The 27,547-nt window shown below is 41.7% G+C and overlaps 1 protein-coding gene across 3 annotated transcripts in view; it reads left to right on the forward strand.

The window, feature by feature from the left end:
• The first annotated feature begins 1,670 nt into the window (after positions 1–1,670).
• UBE2E3 (ubiquitin conjugating enzyme E2 E3) overlaps positions 1,671–27,547 on the forward strand; it is a 57,377-nt gene continuing 31,500 nt past the window's right edge. The window contains exons 1-3 of one of the 3 annotated variants that reach the window (XM_039555276.1): positions 1,671–1,850; positions 3,135–3,337; positions 5,500–5,550. In XM_039555276.1, coding sequence (XP_039411210.1) covers positions 1,704–1,850; positions 3,135–3,337; positions 5,500–5,550 — 401 coding nt within the window. In that variant the 5' untranslated portion in view covers positions 1,671–1,703. Of the gene's footprint in view, positions 1,851–2,291; positions 2,313–3,134; positions 3,338–5,499; positions 5,551–27,340; positions 27,424–27,547 lie in introns of those variants that run through there. The other 2 variants (XM_039555277.1, XM_019290592.3) reach the window with 2 other exon arrangements.

Raw genomic sequence — 27,547 nt, forward strand, 5'->3', positions numbered from 1 at the left:
CTACTACTTTTTTGGGATGACTGCAAATTTTCACCTGAAATAAAATAAATTTGTAAAGACTTAATCCTGACTTTCAAAGTTCCAGCAAGCTTCATCTTGAGCATCATCAACAGAATGAGAGGGGGGAAAGGGGGAAAGACTCACAGTGCTGACTGATAGATTTTTGATAATGCCGTGCTTCCCTTTTACTAATTATGCCCAGATTGCTCATCGTGCCAGATACTGTTTATGCTAGGAATTTTCTACAGCATACCTCAGGGGCAAATTGCTTGTAGTGGTGAGCTGGGAATTCTCTATAGCCTACTTTAACAAACAAACCTCCAGTATTCCTCCATATCATTCAACTTTCCTGCCGAATCTTCAGCATACTTTTCAACTGAGCTAACTTCAACTACCCAAAGAAGGGTAGACCTTGACACACCAGTTGTTTATTGGTACGTCTAGAGCACGGTAAATGCTCTCTGACCCCTTGATCTTGCACAAACTAAGAAAACACAGTAGTTTTAAGTCATTAGGCTGTTGATAATGAAAGCCCTTCAGGTAAAAGCCATCTAGGCGAAAGCCCTTGTGCTGGACAGCAACTGTTAGTCTTGAGATTTCATGTAAATTGCACAAACATTTTTAGTAATTGTTAACTTCTCTGCAGAAGCCAGTTAACCACCACCTCAACCTCATTTACTTTTCACAGATAGACAAGGTCTTCTATAAAGAAACTGGATTTTACTGCCAGTATGATCAGGCTCTAAGATTGGAATGTTTACATTCTCTAAATTGGTGGATTGCTTTGGGCAGATGGTGTGAGAAGCTGTTCCAGTGCACACCACCACCGTGCATTTGTGACGGGCCAGAAAATAAACTACATCTCCATGCTGTATCACCTTCCTGTGGCACCTACCACAGTTGCTATCACTTATCTCCTTTCCTCTTTAAAACATTTATGATTTGGCAAGCTGGCTGCTTGTGGAACAACTAACTCTGGGTTGGATGCTGAATACTCCTATTCCGAGTGGTGGGGCTGCAGGGTGGCCGGCGTTACTCCAGCTCCATGGGGTAACAAGGGTAGGCATTTGTGATGGCGGGGTAAGAAATCACCAAGGGTCCCATTCCTGCGTGTCCCTGCCCTGACACCGGGCGCAAGGCACGAGCCGAGGCGTGTGAGGTGTGAGGCTGACGAGGCCGAGGGCTGTGGAGACCCCACGACCCACCGGGCATCAGCGTTGCTGAGCACCGGCCCGGGGAGTCCCGCGGCGGGCTGGAGGCTGGAGCCCCTCGAGAGCCGGGCTCAGCTGAGGGCTGCGGGTGGCGCCCGGCCGGGTCGAGCGGCCGTCGAGGGGAGATCCCCCTTGCCCGGGCCGCCGCTTTGTCCTTGCCCGGCCCGGAGCACGCGCGCCCCCGGCCGCGACGGGAGCGCGCCTGCGCGCACCCCGGCGGCCGGCAGGCGGGAGCGAGCGCCCCTCTCCCCTCCCCGCTCGCCGGGAGCTCCGCCGGCGGCCGCGGGCGGGCGGGGGAGCCCGGGCGGGGCGGGGGGAAGCCGGGGGCGGCCAAGCCCCTCCCCGCCTCCGCTCCGCGGCGCGCGCCCGCCCCCCCGCCCCGGCCCCCGGCCCGCCGCGGGAGCCCGCGCCGCAGAGCGGGGCCCGCCAGCGCCACCCGCCGGCCGCGGGGCCGCACCGCGCCTCCCCCCGTCCCCCCTGCTCCGGCTCTCAATGTTCCACACTGCCCGGCCACAGAGCCGCCGCCGCCGCCGTAGAGCCCCCGGCCGCCTCCGTCCCCTCCTCGGGCGCCGCGGGCCCGGCCCGGCCCCCCGCCATCCCGCCCCTCCGACCCAGCAGCGGGACAGGACGCCGGCGAAGGTAAGGGAGCGGCGGGCGAGGCGGCCGCCGCGGCGGCTGGGCGAGCGCGGTGGGGGGAGGCGGGGAGGAGGCGGGGGGGCTGGTAGAGGAGCTTTGTTCTTGTTTTCGGCGCTCGCTGCCTGGCGGCGGCCGGGGGCGCAGGGCCGGCCCGAGTTCACGCCTCACTTGGTGCACACGCACGGTGCGGAGCGGGGCCGGGCGAGCCGCCGCCGCCGCCCGCCGAGCCGAGCCGAGCCGTGCCGTGCCGTGCCGGGCTGGCGCTCCCCACAAAGCGCGGCCGGGCGGCCGCCTGGATCCAGCTCTGCCGCAGCTCCCGCCGCTCCTCCTCGGGCCCCCCCGGCCGCCGGGGCAGCCCCCTCCTTCTTTCCCCCCCCACCCCCGCCTTTCCCGATCGGCGGAAAAATGTCGGTCTGCCTGGCGGAAGCTGCGCGGGGAGCGGCGGCGGGGAGAGCTGTGCAGAAGGTGCAGTTTGAATTATGCTTCTTCCCCCTCCGGCAGCTCTGTGGTGGCCAAATGCAGTTCTCGCTGCTGGCCATGTAAATAACCGGGGCTGCTGCTACCCCAGTGGCTTTAAATGCATCGCGGGGCTTTTCCTCTTCCTACAAAAAGCCCTACCACCAACAAAAAACCGAACCTCGTTCCCCCCCCGTGCCAGCCCTTTAAATGCTCAGAGCAAGTGTACATTTCCATCTGAAATCAACCCAAGTGTTACTGGCAATGTATTTTCACGGAGAGAGGAGAAGAGGGGGGATCTGGCGTTTGGACCCAATAAAATGCTCTGCTCCAGTGTAAATATTTACAGGTTATTAGTGACTTTTTAAAAAACATTTTCAGTGAGGTCTGTTATTTACAATGTGTCATAAGTTATTAATGTTCATTGCCTAAGTACCCTGCTAAATCTGTCTCATGCCTTAGAACAAAGTCGACAATTGGCATATTGTTTAAAGTATGAAAAAAATGCGAGTGGGTTTAAAAATTGGAAATATCTGTATTTTCAGAAGTGTAAATATTGCTTTGTAGCTGTCAAACTCCAGCCCTTGGGTATGAGACAAAGGAGTATATTTTGATTAATTTCTCAGTGAAACCGACTTGTCACCTATTCAAAGTTTTCTGGAACTTGGGGAATGCCAAGAGAGAGTCCTGCCTGTTGTACGAACTCTGCCTCTTCCCCAGAAAAGTTCTGCATGATGTCCAGTGATAGGCAGAGGTCAGTGGAACTTGGGGAATGACCAGAGAGAGTCCTTCCTGTTGTATTAACTCTGCCTCTTTTCCTTCCCCAAAAAGTTCCCCACGATGTCCAGTGATAGGCAGAGGTCAGACGATGAAAGTCCAAGTACCAGCAGTGGTAGTTCAGATGCTGATCAGAGGGATCCGCCTGCACCTGAACCTGAAGAGCAAGAAGAGCGAAAACCCTCTGCCACCCAGCAGAAGAAAAACACCAAACTATCCAGCAAAACTACTGCTAAGCTATCTACTAGTGCAAAAAGGTAAAGGGAAGAGTGAAACATCCTGCGGTATTTTTACACAGTGTTTGGAGTCACCGTACCTGCACTGCACTTGTCAGGGCAGAGGGATTCTGCTTGTAAAGCTGTGTGGAAGGGAGTGAATGATAAACTTTGGTAATACAGGGGCCTGCTAAGCAGAAGCAGTGCCTTAATTAATCCAAGGTTTGTTGGGGTAACACTTACACAGACACGTCCTATGTCTTTTGAGGAGTTGTTACAGAGTTTGGTAACTTACAGGCTGACTGGGAGGGGGACACCTAGATACGTTTTGTATTTGCAAAAATGCGTGAGACAGCTTTGGCGCTTTTTTTCTGAGTTTGGTTTCCAAGTCTGATTAGGGTATAGGGTGGAGTCCTCCTGGAGTATTTTATTATGGTCTGTAGACTGATGACAGGCAATGCTGTCTAATTAAAGAAGTCATAAAAACCCCAGTGGCTTCTCTGGGCCTTATGAGAGCTTTTCATGATGCTGCACAGGAGAGCCTTACACACCCCAAAGGAATGGGTTCATTCTGCAATTCTCTTGGGAGAAACTTAGGTGAGTTTTCTCCCTTAGGATCTGTGGATTTAAACCATCACGTTCTACAGGTAGCCTCTACCTTTAAATATGAGAATCTTCAGAAACCTTGTTTAGTTACATTGGTTGCACTTTCATTTGCATATAAGGTTATTGGCAGTCTGACTCTCAAGATGTGTACTCTGGTAAATTTCTCAAAGATCAGCTGTGTGAAATACTCAAACTTTAAAGTCTTTAATTCCATCAGTCTTTGGAGATGAAGCATAACTTTCCAGTCCTTTCTTTGGAGTTGCTTTTCTTTGCAAATATTTACAAGTATCCTGTAGCAAGAAAAGTTGTAAAATAGCTGTAGTAGCTTCAAATATTGCTTATTCAGCGTGAGTGCTGTAGCTCTCACTTTTAGGAACACTTTAGTAATTTTGTATTTGACTTGAAATAAGTAAATTCTTTTTGAAATATGTTAAAATTGTTGCAGAGAATGACTGGGTGGCTTTGGTGACTTTTGAGATTGATAAGGAAATCCTTTGAAATAGGACTGGCTAAAGAAAAAAAAGTTTTGCTATGTAGCCTTTGTAATTTGTTGTTACTTGTCTTTATTTGACAAGCCTGAGATACGGGGTTTTGGAACTGAGTTTTCCCATCTTGTCTTTATTTCCCTTAATAGTTGCAAGTCTAATTCCATGCATCTCAGATAGTTCAGTAGGCTGACTGAACTTATTGATATTCGTGCAAGGACCTCCAGAGCAGTTTCTGCTAGCTCATATGTTAACACCTGCTATTTTGCATGAAATTCACAGTATTGCTCATATGGGTCCTTTTGTGAAGAGAAGTCTTACTTGATATTTTTAAGAGAAGTTTAACATGTGTATTTTGAAATTGCACCTCTCATATACCTGAATAAACTTAAATTGACAGGAAGTTTTCAGTACTCATTTTTCAGATCTTAACTCCTTGTGAATGGCTGGGATAGAGTAAAGCTAAGCACAGATTATTTCAAGTTATTGTATCACTTTTTATCATGTAAATACAGCTACTGTATAAGGTTGCGGGAGAAAGGCAGCAGAAGGTATGGAGAGAAGCAAAGTTGATCCAGAGAGATTATTCCAGTAACAGAGACAGCCTGGCAGATCTGCAAATCCACTTTTTAAACATACTGCAAAGTAGTAGGTAAAATATTGTGAAAAGAGTGTGTCTGCTGCCAGCGCAGTTCACTTGAGCCTCAGTCACAGGTCCTGTAGCTCTGGTTTAAAGTCATTGTCAAATCTGCCTGTGCAGGCTCCCCCCCCCGCCTCATTTGCATATTAGCTTGAAAAGAAAATCTCCCTAGTAAAAAGTGCTCGGATGTGAAAAAGAGTTACTTTTCTGAATAGTTGTGGGAAATTTCTACCCAACTCAGCTGTAAGTGTTCTGTTTACATACAGTGTGGAGCAGGAAAAAAGCTGCAAAGTTTCTCAGCTGTGGGATTTGGGTTATGCCTCTGAGAACAAAGAGGAAGCAGCCATGTTAGCATTACTGAAGGCAAAGCCAATCTTGCATTTAACTGCATGGTGGTAGAGGGCAGTGTAATTCCCTGATTTATTCTATAGACTATCTCAAATGCTTTGTGTCTGTTCTCATTTCACCAACAGAATCCAGAAGGAGCTAGCTGAAATAACCCTTGATCCTCCTCCTAACTGCAGGTATGTAATGGCTTCTTAAATTGTGTTCGGTGGTAGGAAATTAATGTGCTCAGGTTAACAAAAGGGAAACTTAGTGTTTACGACAGGTGACTGTTAGACAGAAATTGCATACAGCAGATTGAACAAGCATAAAAAACGTTTGAAACTGAAGTTTGATATTTTGTCTGCATGTTGGAGGTGTAGTCATTAGTGATTGATGTACACAGTAAAATCTATTCAGTTTGTTGTTCATAGCAGGTCACTGCCTTTGCGAAACATTAATTATATGAACGTCAAAATACGCTGAAGCTTTCAACTGAACGTCTGCATGTAGTTTGAACTGGGTTTTTGAGTGCTGAGTTTATAGAGTGATCTTTTCATGCTGAAGTAAAGAACCGTGTGTGATTTTTATATGCTTTCTCTTAGTGTGTTGTTTAACACATAAACTGAAGTATTGCCTCTAAATTTACGTGTCTGTTGGTCAAAGTTGTAGTCTCTTGATAAAGAATATTTTTAGGGAAGTTCCCAGCTTGGGAGGTACTTCTGTTAGGTTTTAGAAAATGAAATGTTAAGCGTGGAAGACTGAGTGATTTAGTCTTAAAGTGATGGTTTGGAACTGGAGCACTGGATCTGTAAAAAAGTTAGACAGTAGCACAGTTAGTTGATTTCTCTATATTTTTTGCATGTTTTACTTTTGTTTAAAGGATGCATAAAAATTCTCATTAGCTATGTGCATCCAGTGTTCACATTTGCAGTAAAGCTAAATTTAAATAATGTTGCTTTCATTTGAGGCGTCTCAGTAAGATTTCTGACTGGAGGGTGTCTTAATAACTCGTGTAACAGTGAGCCATGTACGTTTTTAAAGAAATGCTGGAAATGCTTTCTGTGTTGGAGTTGTTTGGCTTTTGAATAGTTGGAAAGGTTTGGTGGGTGTTTTGGGAATTTGATAAAATATGAGCTTTCTTCTATCTCACTAATCCATGAGTGCAGGGGCTAAACCAGAGCAGTGTTTTATTGAATTTGTGGTGAAGGCGTCTTGTCCTGAGGACTGTGCTGTAGATTGCCTATGGCAGTGTGATGTATTTGCATGCAGGGTTGGTCGGTGGCTCTCCCCCTTCAGTAAAGGGGAGCTCTTTTGAGAGAGCAGTCTGTTTCTTTTGGTTTTTTGTTTGTTTGAGGGGTTTTTTTGTGGGGAGGTGGTTTTGGTTTGGTTTTAAATAACTGCTTTAGATAAGTTTTAATAAATCACTGCGATCTAGTTCTGTGTTAGTCCTGCACTTTATATTTGGACCATCAAAGGCGCATGGTAGAAGAGAAAGTATTTAAATGAAATAGAACACTGACACTGCTTACAGTTGCCAAAAAGATAATTGTAGCAGTTTCGGGTACAGCAAGTTACAGCTTTTAGAAAGAGAAGCTTCCCCGTTCACACTCTGCAGTACTGTCTGATACTCGGCTCCTTGGGAAATCATGTTCCTCTCATATTAGCGCAAGAGATCATTTTGCTTGTGAGCTGGTGCAGTCCGATGCCAGGAATTCTGTTGAGAATGATGAAAACACCCCAATGTGTCTAAAATTATTCAAGTTTCTTTCCTACAGAGAGTAGGAAAATAGGTTATTTTTTGCCAGTGAGGAAGTCAATGCTTCTGTTCCCATAGGTATTTTTAAGAGGAATTTAGTGGATTTACTCAGTAACGACTTTATGATGAGTGCATTTTTACCTTTTGCAAAATAAAAAAAAATATTTAAAGAGAAGCTTCTGTAACAGAAGATCTGGGTTTTCATAAAGAACAATTTGAACAGAGTTTCAGTGCCCAAAGTATTTACTGTTCTGCTGAAACTGACTTGTTAGAAGTAACCTTTCTGGTAGAAGAGGTAAATGCAGCTGTGTGTTATGTGCAGAAACAGTTGACAGTAGGGTGTAGTAGCACAGATTAGGCTACAGACCAACACAGCAGACTGATGATACCTCTGCATTGCTCGTCATGCAACAAGCAGCAGAATTCTACTTACTACATTTCTTGTGAAAGAAAAAGAATTTGTAAAAAAAACCCCAAAACATTTAAAAGCGTGTATAACTTAGACATATTAGTATGTGCTTTAAAAATAAAAGCCTTGTGTCTGTGTTCTCCCAAAAACAGTTTTTCGTGCACAGTTGTTTCTCCTCCAGTTCTAGAGCCCACCCTTATCATTTGCAGTCCACATGTTGCAAGCTTCACAAGAATACATCTGGCAACTAATGCTCTTGGATGCTGATAGTCCTTCTGGTTACTCAGTTACATAAGTAATGAAAAATTAGCAATTTTTAAAATGCAGTAATGGCACATGTAAAACATTAAACATTACCAGGATAGAGTACAGATACTGAAGATTATGTTGACCTCTCTCATATCATGTTAAACACTGCCACTTCTCACCTGCCAGTGCAACTGCCCAGAGTCACCCCATGGGAGTGACCGAAGGCTGATTTAACTACTCTAAAATGACACTGACTGGCTGCACTGTGATTCTCATGCAAAAGAAGTGTAGATTGCCCCAGCAGTTATTTTTCCTCCAGTCACATCTATTGCTATAACACCTGCTTTATAAAAATCCCAGAGCCCCAAAGAAAGCCCCATTCCTGGGTGTGCTGAGCAGGCCTGGGCTGCACGTTAACTTCTGTTTTAGGCACTGGGATGGCAGGATGACAGGCACAGTAAAACTGACTAAATGGTAGTTTTTTGCTTGCCTGTCTCAACAGTAAAGATTGATTTCTGATTCTGTTAATTGGACAATGAACTGTTGAAAAAATCATGTTGTCACGTATCATGCTCTCATGTTTGTGAGCAGTGAATATGAGCTGCATCTTGGGGGTACCAACTATAGAACTTAATATGTTCGTGCTGATAGCTTTACTCTTTAACATGCAATAGTACTAAATTCCTGTGATTTTGGTGTGATCGTCAAGAAAGATAAAACATCAAAAGCAATAAAATTAAATTCAGTCTTAGGCCACTAAAGATGTTGGAGAAAAATTAAGTGCTGCTTTCTACTCAGGTTTTCTCCTGTTCAACAGAAAAGCCTGAAACAAGTCAATTTCTGTCCAACATACACCATAGCACTAGGATACATAGGTAAACTGAGGACACAGGTATCTGATTCCATTTTTTCTTGCTTTTGCTGGCTTAACTCAAAGCTGTGCTACTTGGTGCAGCGTGCTGTATTTAATTTCTTTTGTGCTTTTAATAGCATAAAGCAAAGCTAAAAAGATCTTGGCCCTATTGCTCCTAGGCAGCTCAGTTTCAAGCCATGGCCAAGCACTTATACATACTTCAAGGTATGGAAGTGTGCCAAACCCCACTGTTACAGACTCTCAGGTAAATGCTGCAAAGATTTTGCATGTAGTGCATGGTAAGTCTGGGCCGCAGAGATGCTCTTAAATAGGTTTGACATATCTGGAATAACTATTTTCAGCTCATAGCATAAAACTGTTTGGATCAGAGGTCACTGCTCTGTAGTTAAGGTTATGTCTGAGGCTGCTGTTGTGACCTGCCCAACTTGGAGGCTGCAGCTCAGGTGGAGCAGAGCACTGCTAGCTCCAATGCTCATTGTATTTCCTGGATTTTAGGGCTGGCACAAGTGGGGCTGCTCCCAGGGGTGCTGTGATTTATAGCAGCTTCCTTTAGCTGTTCCTGGTTGCCCTGATGATCTACAATAACAAAAATGTGTACCAGTTTTCTTTGCTCCCTTTTCCTCATTTCCATTCCTAAACTGATCATTGTTCTTCTTTGTGGAAAAGTTTTTGAAGTACAATTTAATAAGACTCATGTCAGCTTAGTTTATAGTTTACAGCCCATTTTACAACAAATCCACTTTAGTATAAACTTTGCAGAAAATGAACGCAAACACCAGATATAGTGTATTCACTCAGAGCTTAATTCATGTGGTTTAAAAAGTGGTGAGTTGAAATAGTGTATCTTTCCCAGGCAGGCGGGAGAATGTAAGTCTTTTGTATTCTGTACTGTAAATTGGCTTTAAACTCTTCTCTTTGTTAAATTAAAAAGTAGATATTTGAAAGCAAGTGGTTAAAAAGAAAAAAGTAAAGAGGAAAGGCCAGACAAAACACATGCCTTGGAGTACTGGTCAGAGAAACAACTTGCTTTCTTTGTACCTTCTGGGAAATGGGGCTTATTACTAAGGGAGAGCTGTTTGGATCATCCCAAAAGCTCCCTGCTCTCTCATCCTGTAGCCAGTGAGTGCCTGACTTTATAGGTCTGTTGGAATAATTTTCCTTAATAGGGATTACTGTATTGATTCCTATTTATTTTTAGGCCTGGTATGCTAATATGTACTAATGTGATTTCTTGAGCAGTACAACAAAAGGTAGCAGTTGATGATTTTGCTGTTTGTAGCCTCTCTTAGACTTGCAAGGAGGTTGATGGTTTATGAGTAGCTCATTTTGAAATTATTTATTTTAAAATAACACTCCAAAGTATGGGGACTAAGAACAAATGAAAGCAAGACATGTAGGGGGTTTGTTTTAATACAGGATTCTTCTGCTTCCTAAGAACTGCATTTGTCCCTTTCATTACTGCCACATCTTGGGCTAATTCTACACTGCAGTGTTGCCAATGCCAGGGTCTGGAGTTTGACACAAAGAAGAATGCCTGCAAAGCCCCGGCAGGTGAACACTATTACTGCTTCAGTTATGGACCCATGAATCCAGATGTTCGTAACTGTCGGACTGTGCTTGTTATTCCATCAGTGTGGAAGCACTGCAGTGTGTGTTTAAAGCAATATTGTGAAGTTATTCTTCAGAGCAGCAATTTAAGCTCTTTCAGTTGAGCTGTCTGAAACAATGAGGAGCAATGAACAATTGTGCTGGTGGTGCAGGCTCATCCACGTGCAGAGGTAGTGCAGGATTTGAGCTAATGCAGCCTTGTGTTTGTGAGGAAGGTGCTGCAGTTGAGCTTGTGGGAGCATTCCTTTTGTTAACATACTCTGTCTACAGTAAGGTTATAGGCAAATGTTTACTCTGCAAACAGTTGTGCCTGTTGAAGATGTTACTGCACAGCTGTGGTTTGCTCCAGTTCTGCCACGGAGGTGACTACTCCAGTCAGAAAGTGAAGCACATTCATGTGATTACTCTGTCATGCTCCCCAGGGAGGGGTGTTAAAAAAAAAAAAAAAGGAAAAAACATCATCCAGATTCGTTTAAATGGTTTAAATAGGTGATTCAAATGAACTCTGCTGGATTTTTCCTCTCTCCTCTCAGAGTAGGCATTGTTCACACAAAGCTTTTTGCCACACGCACCAGGACATGAATAAGTCAATCCATTCCTTTGTCTCTCAAATGTAGTAAGTTTCCATCTCCCCTTTGTCAAAACCAGGCATTCTGTTGCTTTTATGAAATCAGGAGGAGAAAGAATATTTTGCATGCAGTCAAATAGCAGGCCTCTACACAGTTTCACAAGTGTGTGCCCATCTTCACATGTGTATGTTTTTTTTTTTCCACTCAAGCTGTTGACTTTTCAGATCAGTGTAAGTTCTCCAGTTCTGTGTTTATTCTGTTAGTTTCTTGTTGGGCAAATGTCTTCATGTTACTAAGTACTGAATCTCAGTGACAAAATAAAATGGTCAGTTTTTCTGGTTTTCACCTCTGCAGTGAAAACCCAGTTGTGAACACTAAATGGTTCCCTATAGAAGAGAAGTTGATTAAGGTACGTAAAAGATAGTTACGTTAAGAGTATGTACATAAGTGCTTGTGGTGAAGCTGAATGAGCAAAATTTTTAAAAAGTCACCCAAACTCTACTTGATAATGTATCTTCTGACACTGACATTATGCGTTTTATTGTCTCTCCCTGCCCAGCACTTTGTCACCACTGAGTGCAATAAATGCATTCTATATGAAAAGAAAGCTGAAGTTTGCAGAATGGTTCCATGAATACAAACCCACACTATTATTTTTAACACTTCCTTCTCTATATAGAAGTTTACTGTTAAAAAAATACAATGAAGAGGGTTCATGGCTTCTGTAAAAACATGCTTGAAGTAATTCTCAAATGAATATTGAAATTCTACTTGTTACTATTGTCCATCTCTCATTTACCTAGAATCATTTCTCCTAAGCGTTTTCTTCCATTTTTGTTCTTCCCTCCTTTTTTCTAACCAGGAGGCTGTAGTCCAGGTCAGAGTAGGAAAGAGTGGTATAAATTAGCACAGCAGTCAGAAGTCTTGGTATTTTTGTATTTCTGTCCAGGTGTAGTAATAACCTTTATGTTGCAGAATGGCTTTTACCTAATTTGCTGGCAGTCAGTGAAACTGCTTAAGGAAGAGGGAGGATGCAAATTTAGAAAGGCATTTCAGTAAAACGTTTAAGTGTTAAGTAGAGCTAGAGTGCCCTGTTATTTAATTTAATTTTATTAAACAAATGCAATAGTGAAAGATTGTGTAACTCCTGAGCATTTTGAATTGTGAGAATATTTAAATTACTTTATTTTCAGTTGAGACTAGATGACAGATCCACTAACTCAAAATGCCTCAAGTTTTGGGGTTTTTTCCCCTCTGCTAGTATTGACCTCTTGGAAGCTATAAACCAAGGTTTTTTATCAGCCCCCACACAGTGAATTTCTCATGCAAGTATTCTCAGTGGCATAATTAAGAGAGGGTTATGCAACACAAATCAACATACCTACTTATGGGAGTAAGTTTTCATGCCTGCAGATTTGCAGGTTTGACACTGTGTGAGCAGTGTCCACAGTACTGTCCTACCTGCTCTGAAGTGTCTGTGTGCTAGTCCAAAGATTATATAGATATTTCACTAGTTTTCAATAGCACTACTGTCAAAATTAAAAAAAAAAAATTATGGTTGTCTATCTACTTTAAAGTTGCAGAAATAGTTCAAACATTTTTGATTCAGCTGCTGGTGTTAAAGAACTGATGCCCATTATGTCTTAAGTTTTATCTGGGAACAATAGAAAAGCCTGACAGACCAGTTTTTTAAACAATTCTTTAGGCATTGTTGTGCAGAAATTTGTAAAAAAATGCCAAGTAATGGCTCTTAGACTTAAGGACAAATCTGCTTTTTGGATATCCATTTGTATAACTGTACAGGCCCTTCAGGCTCTGTGATAAAACTGACTAAAATATGCCACGTATATATATTTTTTTCTTTTTACATTCAAACTGTGCATTGCTCACCACTGCCAGCCTGTCATACTTAGTTTGTGGTGAACAGTATGTGTGGCAAGGTCCTAGCACTAAATGCTTCCCCCTCAGACTGACTTGTCTCTGTATATCAGCTTCTTTACTATTACAGACTTGGGACACCTATTTCAAATTCAATTTAACAAAGCGTAAATACAAGAGAATCAGCTAAACTGCACTAAACCCTCTCTGTAAAATTAACTACTTCCTATAAAACTCATGTGTGCAGATTTCCTGGAGCTGGTGTAACTCGGGTTTGCATAGATATGGAACATTCTGAGACAGGTAATACACAGATCATGAAAAATACCTTGAGCATATCTTCTGAGTTCAGGGCTGGGTAGGCAGGAGCAAGGATATCTAGTTGCAATCTCGGACAGGGGCATGTGTACCAGAAACTATGCTGTTACTTTACCTTGATGCCTTACTTTGAGCCAGTAACTGCTGGTGATAAATGAGTCCTAGCCTGCTTGTGTTAATTTGGATTAATTTTCCCTGTGCAGAGAGTGCACTATACTGTTACCTAGTTCAGAACTGTGGCTGAAGCAGTTGTTAATTTTATAGCACTTACTGTAAAACAGACTGGCCAGACCTTTTAGGAGCTCAGATACAAGTTTAGTTGACAATGATTAAACTACCATTGTAAGCATTGCTTTCAGAAACAAAGGAGGGGTAAAAAAAGAAAGGATTTTTTTTATGAAACACCGAAGTGACCTGTAGTTAGCAGTGAGTCACTTTCAGGCTGGAAGAATCTGTAGAGGACCATCTGACAGTCCCTAGTAATTGATCTTTTCCTTATTGATGAGGATACTGGCCTAGAGCATATAAATACTGCATTTGGAGTTAACAGTGGGGAGGAAGGGGTTGTAGGCACATTGGAGGACAGGAGTAGATTGCTAAATGATGGGGGCAAATATGGGAAGTGACCTTAAAAATACCATATAATTTAATAATGAGAACTGCAAGGTACAGCGCTTTAGTAGGCATAATCAGCTGCACAAATCCGTGGGGAAAAAAAGACTGGATGAGGAGCAGTTCCTCACAATAGATGTAACCACTTTGAGGATTATGTGCTTTGAAGGAAGGAGGAAAGAAAGGAAAAGATCTTTGGATATAGAAGAAAGTTGCTGCAAAGGAAATAAGGTGATTGTTGCTAGTCCAGAGTTGGTAGTTAAGGAAAGCAACTTCAATTGCCATAATGAAGACCTAATATCGATGTACCCAGACATAAAGACAACATGCAAAAGGTGGTGGGTCTGCTTTGCCAGAGGTTTTTAAGAAACAAATGGCTGACAGGAGCAGTTTAGATACAGTTGATTCTACTTCAAGCAGGAAATAGACTAAGTGACCTCTTAAAGATCAGTTTGACCAAACTAGCTTTTATACTGGATTTAAATGATAATGCTAAAGGAAAGCTTGTGGGGAAGTGATTTTCACTTCATTTAAAGACTGTATTTTAGTCAGGGTTTTGTAGTGTGATCATCCTGGAGCATACACAGGTACTATGATTCCAAGCAGCAGCAACATTTATTAAAAAAGTCACTGGAGGTGCACAGATTTTGTCCTGTTGTCAGTCAAAAAAAGCAAATGTCTTGTGATTTTTCTGTTGATTTATTATTCCACTTTGTTCCCCCTCCTCTCCCCTCCCTCCCTCCCCCCAATTTTGGCTTTGTTTTAATTTTTTACCTAATCCTACTTTAATTGCACAAAGTTGTCACCTTCTGCCAACTAGAAATAAACTAGTCACATGTCTTCAGTTCTCCAGAAGTGTGTCACCTTTGTGAGAAACAAATAGCACTGGCTGTGCAGTAGATCTTGATTTTTGATAATTCATGTGCTCTGTGCTTGGATTCTCTGTGTTTATTCCACAGGCATATGAGTATCTCCAACTCTGAGCTAAACAAAAGCAAGGGGCATTTTTTTTCCTTTCACAGAGGCAGTTTGCAGTAGATATGCAAGCACTAATGCATCTTGCACAGCGCCCCAAATGGATCCAAGCACATCAGAAAGCAGTTGCATAGTACTGTCTGTGACCATGGATCCTGTCTCGAAGCACCCTCTAGAATCAGAGCTCAGACGATTGTAGTGAAAATGTAAGCAGCCTGGCAGGTTTCCAGCTGATGAGTTAATGCTGCTATAAACTTGAGTAGTTCCTCTCTGAGGCATGAAGAAGGGTGCGGGCGCTGGGAAAGTAGCCAGCAAAGTCAAAGAACAGACGGCAAAGCTGAAGGCCAGCCTCAGGGATTCACAACAAATTGTCTTGGAGGTGAGTTCCTCCCTTGCCAGAAACCCTTCATGTAGCTTCAGTGGCAGGGCTGGAAATCAGTAAGCAAATTAAGGTACTCATTCAGTGCACAGCCAGCCTGCCTTTTGGGTGCTTGTTTAACATAGCTTGAGCAAAGGTAGCTGTGCCCAGCATGCAGGCCACCCTGTGACTGGATTAGCAGTATGGTGCTGTAGAAAGCCAAGGGTTCTCGAGCAGTGCTGGCTCAGTTCATTGAGCTTGGAGCTGCAGTGAGGTGGTTTAGGTTTGAACGCAGGTTATCACTTCACTCTGAAGCTGAGACATGAAAGTCACCAAAATGTGACAGAGTGAATCAGTAGAGCTGGTCAGATTTCATTGGACAAATGGAAACATGGGTGTTTTCCTTTCTGTAAGGGAAGGTTAGCAGGAGAAAGCTATTTTTGTTTGCGATTTCAGTAAAGCGTTTACACAGTAAATGCTTTGAGCAGAGTGGGTTTTGGGGGGCGGGGAAGTGTTTCAATATATCAGTAGCTATGCAATAGGAGAGATGTTCAGCTGAGATGGTGGTTCTTGCTGTGAAGGCTGCTTTTGTGGCAGACTGGGCAGATTCCTGCCCAAATACACCTTTTCTGACAAAGGACCTGTCTACTGTGTGTTCACTGCCTGGGCTTTGCTAATACTTTAGCTGGTGTTTGTCCTTCCCCCTGGTATCCTAACATCAAAGACTTCATCCAGGCTGGAGGATCTGAGGGGCAAGTGAAGTGGTGCAGTGATGGTTAGTTGACACAGAGCTCTGTGTTGTCATTGTGCATAGTGCTTGTCCTAACTTGTTCTTAGATAACCTAGGGCTTATCTGTATCTACTTCATTAATACCAGTGGCAGAAGCTGTGGTTGGACATTACAGATTTAGCAACCTCTCCCTCTACAGACACCCTGAGGGCTCAGAGAAACAACACCCATATGCAAATACCTGGTTTTCTGTTCAGAGCTTTGGACTTAAAAGGAATATTATGAGTTTTGGTTTGATTTCTATAAAGCTAATGCAAAGAGAGGTCTTAAGAGTCTGAAATCAACTTGCACTGAACACTCTAAGACTATATTCATATGGAAGCAAATCCAAATGATCTAAGTTACACAGCACAGCCTACTGCACCTTAAGCATTGCTTGAGTGATACAGATTCTTATGTAAAAGGTAGAAATACTATAGAACCTAAAATTCTACAAGTATGATTAAACATTAATCTGAGAGAGTGGTCTTCACATGATAAACTATTTGAGGCACAGTCAGTGGCTGCAAAAGTGTTTCTTGTCTGGAGTAGAGATTTTGTACGGTACCCATACAAGTTTTATACAGCCAGGTGGTGCCTAGCTCCACATTCCCCTTCCTCTGCAGAGTCTTGGATTGCTGAGGTAGTGGGAAGAGTTGCAGTAGCAACCTGGCTGCTGTGTATTTCGAGTTTGGTTTGCTTCTTCCTTTTTTTTTTATAAGCCAGAATTCCAGGTGGTGTACTTGGTCATACCAGAACAAACACACCACAACTTGCTTTTTTGGAAGAGAATCAAGTGTCTGAAGTGAAAGGGACATCATCAAAACAAAGCAGTGATTTGTTTGATAATACAGAGTAACAAACCTTAAATAGATCCATATGTGGAGAAATCAGTTACTTTTGAGGTTCTCTGAAAACAAATGCAGTGAAAGCATTTGACTTTAAAGTATTTTGTTTGGTTTATTTTTCATGGTAATACCACAGACTAGCATTATTTAAAGTCTTTGTTTTCTGTTAAACCTGCTTGGGTTTTTTTGTTTTAAGAATAGAAGGAGCGAAATAATTTCCTATCAGTTAGAAGGCAAACAGTGGTGGCTGTTGATACTAAAACAGCTACTGTAGGCTGAGCACCATGTGGGTCTCCCAGATATAAAGGGCATTCTGGGCAAAATTCTTTACAATGACCAGTGTGCCTTACTAGAAATTAGAGAGGAGGGGGTCAGGGATGGAGGAAATAGAGATGTGAGCTGTATACTACTCTGATAAATGACTTTTCATCCTTCTGGATGCTATTTATGCTGTTTCCATTGCCTCTGAATTTCTCTGCGGGCCGTACATTTGTGCTGTAGACAGCTACTGCCTAGTTTTCATTCAGGAAGGACTGTAAGAGAGGTTTTGGTAACTCTGCTTTTTTTCTGACAAATGCAAGTTGGTGTGCTTAATTTTTCTTTACTCCCAGATTCTGACCTTGGAAAAATAAATATAAATAAAATCTCTTATCTGGATTGTCAGACTCAGCTGTGCTTGCACTCTCTTTTTGTTTTCAAACATGGGAGTAAGGAGACAGGAATGACAGTGAACACATCTCTCCCTATACCTGAGATAAGCTGGATACCTCCCCACTAAAATCATCCATCCAGGCTGGGGATCTTTCCAGTAAAGATGACACGTTCCCCCCAGTGTGATAGCAGCTGGTTTCAGGAGGTGGGAAGATAAGAGTGCTGTTTGAAAAAAAATTGCTGCACCAATAGAAATATCACTTTGGTTTTCTGCTTCTTGAAAGTGTGTGAAGAGCAGGTAATCATGAGACACTGTATTGCCCCAGGTCTTAGTCCAAATCCATTTATGCATGGAAGAGTTCCATGTTTGTTAACTTTGAAAGAGCATTGACTTTTGAAGCCTGAATGAAAAAAAAAAAAAAAAGAAAGCAACAATAAATTGTGCAGTAGCAGTCCATGCAGTGCACTGAATATTATTTCTGAAAGTAATTCTGTTGATCTTTTTCTGAAGTCGGTTGCTGATCACAAACTGAGGGGTCAGTTCTGGTTAGCTTTGCAGTAGATGCCATAAGCAATGAATGCTTGACAAGAGCGCCTGAGAGATGCTGTGCTACGTCTGCTTGTGCTTTCCATATGCAGCTCTCTGTTCCCTTCAAAGTCATCTGGCAGGGTGCAAAGCACCATGAGTCATCCTGGCACTGCTGGAGTGTGTAACTACAGTCTCTTAGCTAGGTGCAAGCCAGAGACTGGCTTTTATCCAGTCTGGATGCAGAGCAGGACACAGAAACATCCCATTGTGCCGTTCTGTCTTAGGGTGGGTGGATAAACTGCAGTATGTTGGGTGCAGTTTGAAATTGCACCAGCTGCATGTGCTCTCGAGAGGCTGAAGGCTCCATTAGGAGTGAACGTGTTCCTAGGGCACCCCGGCTGTGCTCCAGAGCCAGCAGTACAGCACTAAGCCAGGGCACCTCTTTCTCCTGGCAAGGAACAGTGCTGGGCCCAGTGTGCTGCTGGTGCGGCCGTGCTCTGCCTGGAGCTCCAGTGACCGTGCTGATGGGCACTGCACCTCTCAATCTCTCTGTAGCTTCTCTGAACTTTTTTCTAGCCTCTAAAGTTTTAATGTTGGAGTCTGGATCACCACTGGAATAGAAAATTGGGGAAAAAGATTTTCCTAAGGGAAGTTTGAAAGATGGAAGCTTTACTATAAAACCTTTCTATTCTCATTTTTGGAATCTGCAGTAAATTGCTCCTGATATTATTAATTCTTCTGGCAAGAAGAGTTAATTTATGTATTAGTCTTCATGCTGCTGTATGAATTATAGATTTAATTATGGTCCAGGTGCTCAGAGCTTTGCTGTTCTTCTATATGTTAAATATAGTGAAAAAATAAGTGAGTAATTTTTTGGCTTACTGAATAAATGTAAACACTTGGAAACTGTGCAAGGGTATAAATAAAGAGAGGATTTACTTTGCAGAGAATGTTATTATCTACTTCAGGGTATTCTGCTTTGTGGGGAGGATTAGTGCTCTGCATTATACTGGGATACACCTTTTTACAGCTACTACTCCATGCAGCAGAAGATTAAAAAGTTTTACTATCATTCCTTTTATTTCCAAATTTTCTTTTGCAATTACAGCTGATTACTAGTGGCCAAAGGTTGATTGGAGTTAATATAGCCATAATGAGAAACACTCTCTGATTCCCTGGTAGGTGTAAATAAACTACCTACTTGTAGTATTCCTCTGCATCTGTGTTACTCAGTCTTTCCTTTTCTTCCTGACAGTTTTGTTCTCATACTGCAAAGCTACTTAAGTGTGTTTGTTTCTTGTCCTAAACCAGTTTTCCATCCTACTTTCTCCTAATCTATATGAAAATTTACTTTTTCATTGCAATTTAATTCCATAAAACTCTTTTCATAACTGTCTGTGCACAGTCAGGCCAGTTACAAGATCCATGAAAAAACCCTATTTTTGCTGAGATTGCGTAGGGTATTTGGGCAAGGGACAAGTATATGAGGTATGTTAAGTAACTGGGACTTACTTCTCTTCATTACTCTTTTGTTTCTACATTTTTAATTACTGCTTTTCTGCTTTGTGGCCCTGAGTCAGAGAAAGCACACCTTTCTCACCTTTCTCAGGAAACTGTGTGTGTGATTAAATGCTTTTCTGAAGGGAGTGTGAATTGACCTTGTTTCAGCTGCCCCTAAAATACCACTTGACAGAGCCTATGGAATAATATGCCTGTGTGTCTGCTGCAATATTGGGAACAAAAAAAATTAAAGACTATACTTCTTTAATATATTTCACTAATGTTGCCATTTATTCATGCAATTGTATGAAATTTTCAGATGAGGGTCAACTAATTTATTCTTGCAATTGTCCCCTTATGCTTCTTCTAATTTGTGGGTCAGAAAAATGCATGTCATGATTTCGTTTTTCTTTTGGGGGCTGCAGCTACCCTCAAGAGTATGCTCTTCCTGAGACATGAATAACATATTTGATGCATCTTCTGAGGAAGCAGCCAAAAGTGCATGTTTTAACCTCATCTTTAAGCGTTTCCATTTCCTTTACTGACACTTAATGAAGTTACTATCACTGCCATTAAAGATAATATTGTAAAAGTAGATTATGTAATTATTGCAGTTGTACTGGTTTTAGTATGAAGTCAAGTATTGATGCTGAATCTTCATTTTGGCCCAGTATGGTAATGCCAGTTTGCTCTGGTTGTTGGATTTGGAAGTCTGTGTTGGTTGTTTGAGGTGGATAGGGAGTTTGTTCTGGGGAAATCTGCATGTTTAGAGCACTTTGATACTTCTGTTTGAGAAAAGAAATTATTTACATTTAAGAGATCCTGTTTTAATGTCTTGAAAGTTCTTCCTCTGTTTCTTTGATACTTAGTACAGGGGATCATTTACAAAAGTATCCCTCAAGTCAGTTGTGGTTCACTGGTACTGATGTTATGGAGAGCTGTGCAATTGTCTTCTAGATATCACTGGTGCGAATGGATCTACAAGTGGCTTCTTACACTTTTTGTAAGCTCTCTTGATGCACTGCACCTTCTGATTGGGGAAGCTACACATGCAATTTCTTTATTTGAATATGTCTTTAATGTGGTTGAGTTTAGACTAAGATTAGGAAGTAAACTCTTCTTAGGGGTTTTCCTGTAACAGAGCCTAAAGCTCGCCTTCTTTTATATAAGCGTAATTTTAGATCATGAAGTACCTACACTTTGTGGGAGGTTAGGGAATGAATGGACTGAGGGCTGACAGTGTATTGGCTTTCAAGTCCTTTACTGAAGAAGGAAATGAAGGAAATGCAATTGATGTCAGCATGTTGATTTGATGGAGTGCATTTATAGGAGCCTTTATATAGCTGTTGGGTGTTAATTTAAAACCATGTCTTCGTTTGCTACATTTGTTTTGTTTGTTGTGTCCTTAGGTTATTTAATAAAACGTGCAGTGAAACACTAGAAAACCTAGACTTTGTCTTCCAAACAGCTATTCTTGTCAGTGTTAAAGTTCTTCATGTCTTAAACAAAAGTGTAGTTTTTCTTTATAGCAAAATTATGATTTTGAAGAGTTATTTACTCTTCTTGTGTTACTGTGTATTTTTATTTTAAAACTGAATTATATAGATTGGGCCTTTTCTGGATGTTGGAAGTCAAATCAAGTGTACTGTGCCTTCTGGAGATAGAAATGCTACTGTATAAAATTTTTTATTAATATAAAAAACATGCAGAGAAACAATTTAAGTCAGTGCCACACACTTTTCAAATTCCCTTTATTTTTGATGGCCACTGTGGGCTTCACTTCTGTATTTCTGTGTCTGGTGGTAAATAAGTGCACACCGTGGTGCAGTGCACGAGACAAGGTTGGCTTGGCACCGCTGAATTGTCATCAGTCCGGTCTTGTTATTACTCATAAACCTTGGCTCACTGTAAGCACACTATAGATGCTCCCTGTTTAGTGCTCAGGAACTCTTTCCTTGGAAATTGTGTGCCTTTTTAATGTGTCATGGCTCAATTATCACATTCATTTTGGCTGCCAAAATAGCCATGTATATTGTCTAGCAAGTGACAGCCTGGGCCTTTATCTCTTTCTGGCTGTTTGCCAGCTGTTTAATTGCAGCCCTGTGTTTGCTGTGTGTCACATCTTATGGTGGTCTATTATACCCAGCTAAAACAATATTTTGAAAATGTTTCAAATGTAAACTAATTCTGTGAGACTTTACATCCTGCTATTTACATGATCTGCTAGGACTGTAATGTAGGTCATTTTTCCCCCTACAAATACGAACATTTGTGCCTCCGATCATCTTACGAATTTCCAGGGCAGAGAAGACAAGATGGGGATGCAGAAATGCTATCTCGTCCCCTTGAGAGATGTAATTAAAGCTGTACACTTGTCATGCAATTTTTCATTTGTAGTTTCCAAGACGTTTTTAAAGCCAAATACTCTCTTTGTTCTGCCTTTAGAAAAGAGCAAGCATACAGAAACTGAGCTGAGATCTCAAAAGGAATAGCAAAGCCTGTGAGCCATATTTCTGCCCAAATAGATACTTTGGGTGAAGATGATGTTGGGGTTTGAGTGAATGGTGTCTCAGAGAGGCAGAGAATGGTGCAGGTGTTGTACACAGCACATTTGATTTGGCAGTCACCTGCTTTCCATCGGGAAAGACCTAAGGCAGGGCTGGATCTGTATCCTGCTACCTCACCCCACCTGGGGGATAGAGCCATACAGTGTGAAACCAGGATATTGGAGGGCTAAGCACTCCACAGCACTTAAGTGTGTGAGGAATCCTTGGGCTAAGCCTGAGTCCAGGTTTACCTGCTTCTCTTTGTACAGATTTTAATATCTTGCTCATTTTTTCTCTGCAGAGCTCCTATCTTTGTTTCAGCTCCTGGATGACATTCCTATGTGGTGCAAACTGCTTTAGCCTTAAGAGCAGTGAAGGTCATTAGCTAACAATCTTGGCTATGTAGATATTTTGGAAGAAACTTTGCTTTCCACTGCTTTAAGAGGAAGTTGGGATTTGTTCTATTGCTTGTTTAATAGGAAGAATAACTGTTTAACAAGAAAGACATGATAAAAGTCTTGGGAAGCTTTCCCAAGCAGTTCAGAGGAAGACGGAGAGTGCTTAAGAAAGATTCCACTTTTGTGCAAAACACTAAATTTATAATTAAGTTGTAAGGATTAGCTTTAAAAAAGGAGAAAGAACAAAATATCCTGTAGGCAGGATTAGATCTACAGGATTCTTTTCTTCTTAATTGGAGGGGAAAGGCTCCCATCTAGCTAAAGCCATCTAGCATGCTGAAAGAGGTTTGCTATTAAAACAGGCTTTTTAAAAAGGAAATAAAATCATTAAGATTGCTCTTAAACCTTCTGAAAAATCCAATACTGTGTGAGGATAATATGCTCAACCATGTGCACATACGTTTTTTTCTGGTTAATCTGCTAGAAAAATTGTGGTAAATAACCCCCTTTTAACATATATTTTTGAGAAGCTGACCTGTTAAAGTAGGGGTTACAAAGTGAGGATTCAAAGGTATTTAGGAGAGAGTTATACATATATGGGGCAGCTGGAGTGAGAGTGGTTGTGGCAGTTCTGCTGTGCTGTCACTGGGTGTCTCTTCAGGAAATGCATCGAAACAGTTGCTAGTATGATTTTTTTGTAGCAAGATCTGCATAATTCCAGTAGTTTACAATGTGACTAGTCTATCCAGTGTCAAAAACAAAGGCCACTTTACTTGAGTTTCTGCTTGACAAAACTCCTCATTGTTCCATTAAGCTTTTGTGTAAGTGCTGTATTTAGTATGTTTTATGCGTGAGTTTCTTACATATCTCAAATCACTTTACTTTCTGGTGAGTCTGAAGACATCATCAAATGAGTTTTGTAGTGTACAGATAAAGTGGGTGCTGAAAGGCAGCTTGCCAGAAACCCTTCTGCTCTTCATGCTGCCTGGTTCGATAAGGCAGGTGTGCACATGTGCTGTTGACGTGGAGCTGTAGATGTTTACTTGATTTGTTAAGAACTTGTTATTTCTGAAGAGTAATTAAACACTCAGTTAATAGATGCCCTCTCACTGAAAAACGCTTTCGTGTCAGATGTGGTCATTACAAATTAATGGTAGCTTTGGGGAAGTGAAGTTTCTTTACTGTTTGAGGTCTTCAAATATCCCTGGGAGTTAGATACAAGGAAGTTAAATCCCGGCAAGGCTTGTACAAAGCCCAGCTGGAAAAACAATGATGCCACTTACTTGTCATGGCTGGACATTCACTATCTACTCAACAACAGATACGAAGGACGTGATCAGGACAGGTCACAAGAATGCATAGCCCATACACCACTACAGGCTGATCAAGCCCTGAATGTTGAAATAATCAAATATTGATCAAATGCAGAAAATTTGCAGATCTGTGCAGCAGAGCAGGGTGAGAGCAAAGTGATACCTGTGCTGCATTTGCTGTGGAACTATTGAAGGGTGCAGTGTGGTGCAGCCAGAGTGCAGAACTGTCACAAGCCAATGGTTCAGACTGAGTGTTAACCAGCTGCAGTACTGGTGCTTCAAGGTTTTGCTTGACTTTTCATGCACCTAAGCTTGCTGTGCTTCCTATTCCAACTCCTGTTTCACATGCTGCCTTTGTTCACCATTTCTAACTTTTACATCTTCTCCCTCTCCCATCTCCTCAGCTGTCATTTCAATAATCGGGACTAAACACTGGCCTTTCTTCTGTGGAGTATCTCTTTTATAATCATAGTTACTTTCTTCGGGGATTAAAAAAAAAAAAAGAAAAAGAAAGAAAAGAAAAAATTACACATCCTTGGCAGGAACATGCAGCATGTTCAGGGTTAAAGCAGACCAGGAAAAGGGACGCTTCCCTTTCTTGTCAAATTAGCTTTGGTTTCGTAGATCCATCATGCTGGAATGCAGCCCTGAAACTCCAGTTTTCTTGTAAGGAGGAAGCAGAGCCAATTGACTTAAACTTTTAGTTGCATCTGCTGGCAATTTCCACCAGAAGCTAATTACATCTCACAGCTATCACCAGCAGATGACTGACTGGTTCCACCTCTCAAAAAAGAAACTTTAAACCTGCACAGGGTTTCTTTTTCCTTGAAATTGTAAGACTGGTGTAACATTTTTCAAGCGGGTATTTTACACACGCAAACAGAAATCTTCAAAAATTAGGTAAATTATTTCATCGTAAAAATACTATCTCTGGGTCTTTCCCAATCTGGAGGTCATTTATTGGGCTTTGCACTGTATCCCTATATCATTTCAACACTACATGGTGTGTGCAGTTTTAAACTGTGATGTGATTAGACGTGATTAACCCAGCTCGCTTTCTGTGTTGTCAGTTCTGTAAATTACTTCAGGATAACTAAAATGGCTCAGACCTTTTTGCTAAGTTAATGCTGCAGGTTTGAAAATGCTCATAGGTACTGAAATATTTGCACCTCCTGACACTGTGGTTCCACAAAAACAAATTTTGCAAGAGTGAACCTTTTCAAGAGTGAACCTTTCAACAAAGAATGGAGCATGATTTTTTTTCAGCTAGGATCACTAGATGGCGTTGCCTAGTAGTCTAACAGCTGAGAGTCTGAAAATAGATGAAATTAATGTAAATCTATAGAGAATTAAAAACATTTAAATCTTTCAGTGTGTATGTTTTAGGTATTTTTTTCCTTTTCAATCATGTTTCTAATTGTTCAAGAGAGGGTGTTGCATTTAAGTATTGCTTCTGCCTGTTGCAGCTCTTCAGCAAATAGTGAGTGTGCTGTAGTTTCTGCTGTGGTTCTGCTCTTCTTTGGCTTGCTTGAACACTCCTTGAAGTGGTGTGCTGAAGGACCAAGCTCAGCCAGAGCTTGTGCTGCTGTTTCATGCACAGTTCTCTCTGTACACAATTAGCCTCTTTTAATGGTATGCTGAAATATTAGCAGAAGGTGCTTGGAGGATGCTAGAGCAGACAGGCAACAAAAAACTCTGCCATTATTACTTTATAGAAGGCTCCTGGTATGGCAGGTTTTTCTAAAGTATGATGGGCACTGTTATTACAGATGACATGAAATAAAACAAAGGTGTTGTTTGGGGGTTTTATTCTGTTGTTTATTTTGTTGTTTAGACACCGTGCCATTTTTTTTTTCCTGGCTGGTTTCCTCTATTTTGTCAATGGTCAGTCATGCTCTGGCAGCAGCACTGGCATGACACTGCTGTGCCTGCACGTGGGGCATAACTATGCCTGCACACTGTTGTCTGGTGTGCTTTTTCCCAGGCAAGGCTAGAGGAAACCTGCCTACCATATCAGTAGTGTTTTTAGCTGAAAGCAAAAAGACATCAGGTAGGTGGGTTTATTTAGGGATGATGGTAAGGAGAAATGATGAACCAAGCAGCTTTTGTTCAGTGCTTTCAGTTCAGCTCCATCATCTCCCTCTTTTAAACTGTAAGTGAGAATTTGGCATAACCTACTCCCTTTTCTTAGTTCACTAGCACTTTTAATTTCAAAGATCTCCTGCTTGATATTATAGTTATTTTTAAATTCTTTCTTAACCCATTGCAGCTGTCTTTATCAGTCTACTAAAAATCAAAGAATTGTTGTTAGCAGGAATTGGTATAACTCATTTGTTTAGTTTCTTAGTTTAAATAATATTTCTAGATAATGTCAATCAGTTTGCCTGTAATTATACATTTAGATGTAGAGAGTGTGCACACCTCTAGTTGTTTTAGCACTTGTATTTACAAAGCAGTATTTTTAAAGACTTTATGGTGGAATCTTAGTTGTAGGATAATGTTGAGGATTTATATTAACCATTTGGACACCTATAAAAGCAGTATCACATTTCACAAAAGAATGAGGAATAAAAAAGCCAAGGTAAAGAAGCCAACAAAGAGTAAGCATGTACCAGGCTCTATTTTGATGCAAGTTGGTCACTTCTGTTTATAAAAGAGATTTAAAATTAAGTGCTAGACCTTATTTGAACAACTATCTGGAAACCTCTGCAGTGTATTTCTGTAGGTTAAGGTAGTTCTTTGCAAAGCCTCACTTCAGAGAAATGGGAAATAAGATCTGGGGAGAGAGCAAGGTTGTTTGAGAAGTGCAGCACAATGCTTAACAGCCTCCTCATGTGCTGGGGAAGTGGTGTAAGTTAGGACAGGAAAACTTTTAGTCTTCTTTTACATGTCCATATGTTTTTGAATCAGAATAATGTGAGTAGCTATAAAGTGATCAAATCACTAATGGGCTAATTTTTCATCACTTTGTACCAGGTAATTGATAATAAAGGTACAAAATTTGGTGCAAAAGAGCACTGGTGGGAAAGGTATACATTCATTTGAACACCCCAGCCAGTAAAAGACTGAAGCACATGCTTGTATCCCATTGAAGTCACTGGGTTTTAAGCACATGCAGAAACACTTTCCTGAGCTGGGTCTGAGGGAGGGGAGTCAGTTTAGCAGGGCCAAATACAGAAAGAAGAGGGGAAAACAGTGTGGTGACTGCAAGTGGGAAATAGCTATCATGTTCATTATTTCACAGGAAAAAGCTCTACCTGTAGCTGTGCAATTCACTGCTAATATTTGTACCAAATCTCTAAACCTCGTCTTCAAATATGTCTGATCCCCCAGTGCGTCCGCACAGGGTGTAGCCCAGTGTCAGGTCAGTGCATTTGGAAAGCACAGGCTTTGGTGCCTGAGCAGGGTGAGGAGAGAGAAAGCAGGGGAACTGGGGCCTGCCTGCTGTCCCCTTGATTTGCCAGCTTTCTTGTGGCAGTTTCAGAAATATGCCGTTCAGAGGAATAATATTTCTGCCTCACTTCCATCCCAGTGTGCTGCCTGCAAGCAGGGAGAGGCAGAAATCTGGAGCCAGTAGTTGTGAGGAACTGCTCAGAACATTGCTGTTAGGAAGGACTCTGTTTCATGAGCATAAAATCAAAGTACACATTCAGTGCCAGTCTTTTCACCTAAATTTTACATGAGGGCTGAATGCTCATTTAATCCTGTTTATTTGGGGGCATTCAGCACATAATACTAAATGTGCTTGATTTTTTTTTATTTGCAGGTCACCTTTTAATGGAGCTGTAAAAGTAAGTGTAAACTGCGCCTTCTTTTGTCATCAGTAAGTGCTGAAGGGTGTAATGCTCAGGGCAGGAGTGTCTCTGGGCTCACATGTGGGAGAAGGATGGGCAAACCCTAGCACTACCCAGTAAGTAAGAGGGTTGAAAGGCATCATGGGCTCTTGTTCATTTGCACTGTCTGTTTGTACAGGCTTCCTCAACACTACAAATACTTCCTTTTGGTTTTTTACTTGGGATACTTCTTAGGGGCTC

This window comes from Corvus cornix, chromosome 7 (genome assembly GCF_000738735.6).
Source record: "Corvus cornix cornix isolate S_Up_H32 chromosome 7, ASM73873v5, whole genome shotgun sequence".
NCBI classification, from domain to species: Eukaryota; Metazoa; Chordata; class Aves; order Passeriformes; family Corvidae; genus Corvus; species Corvus cornix.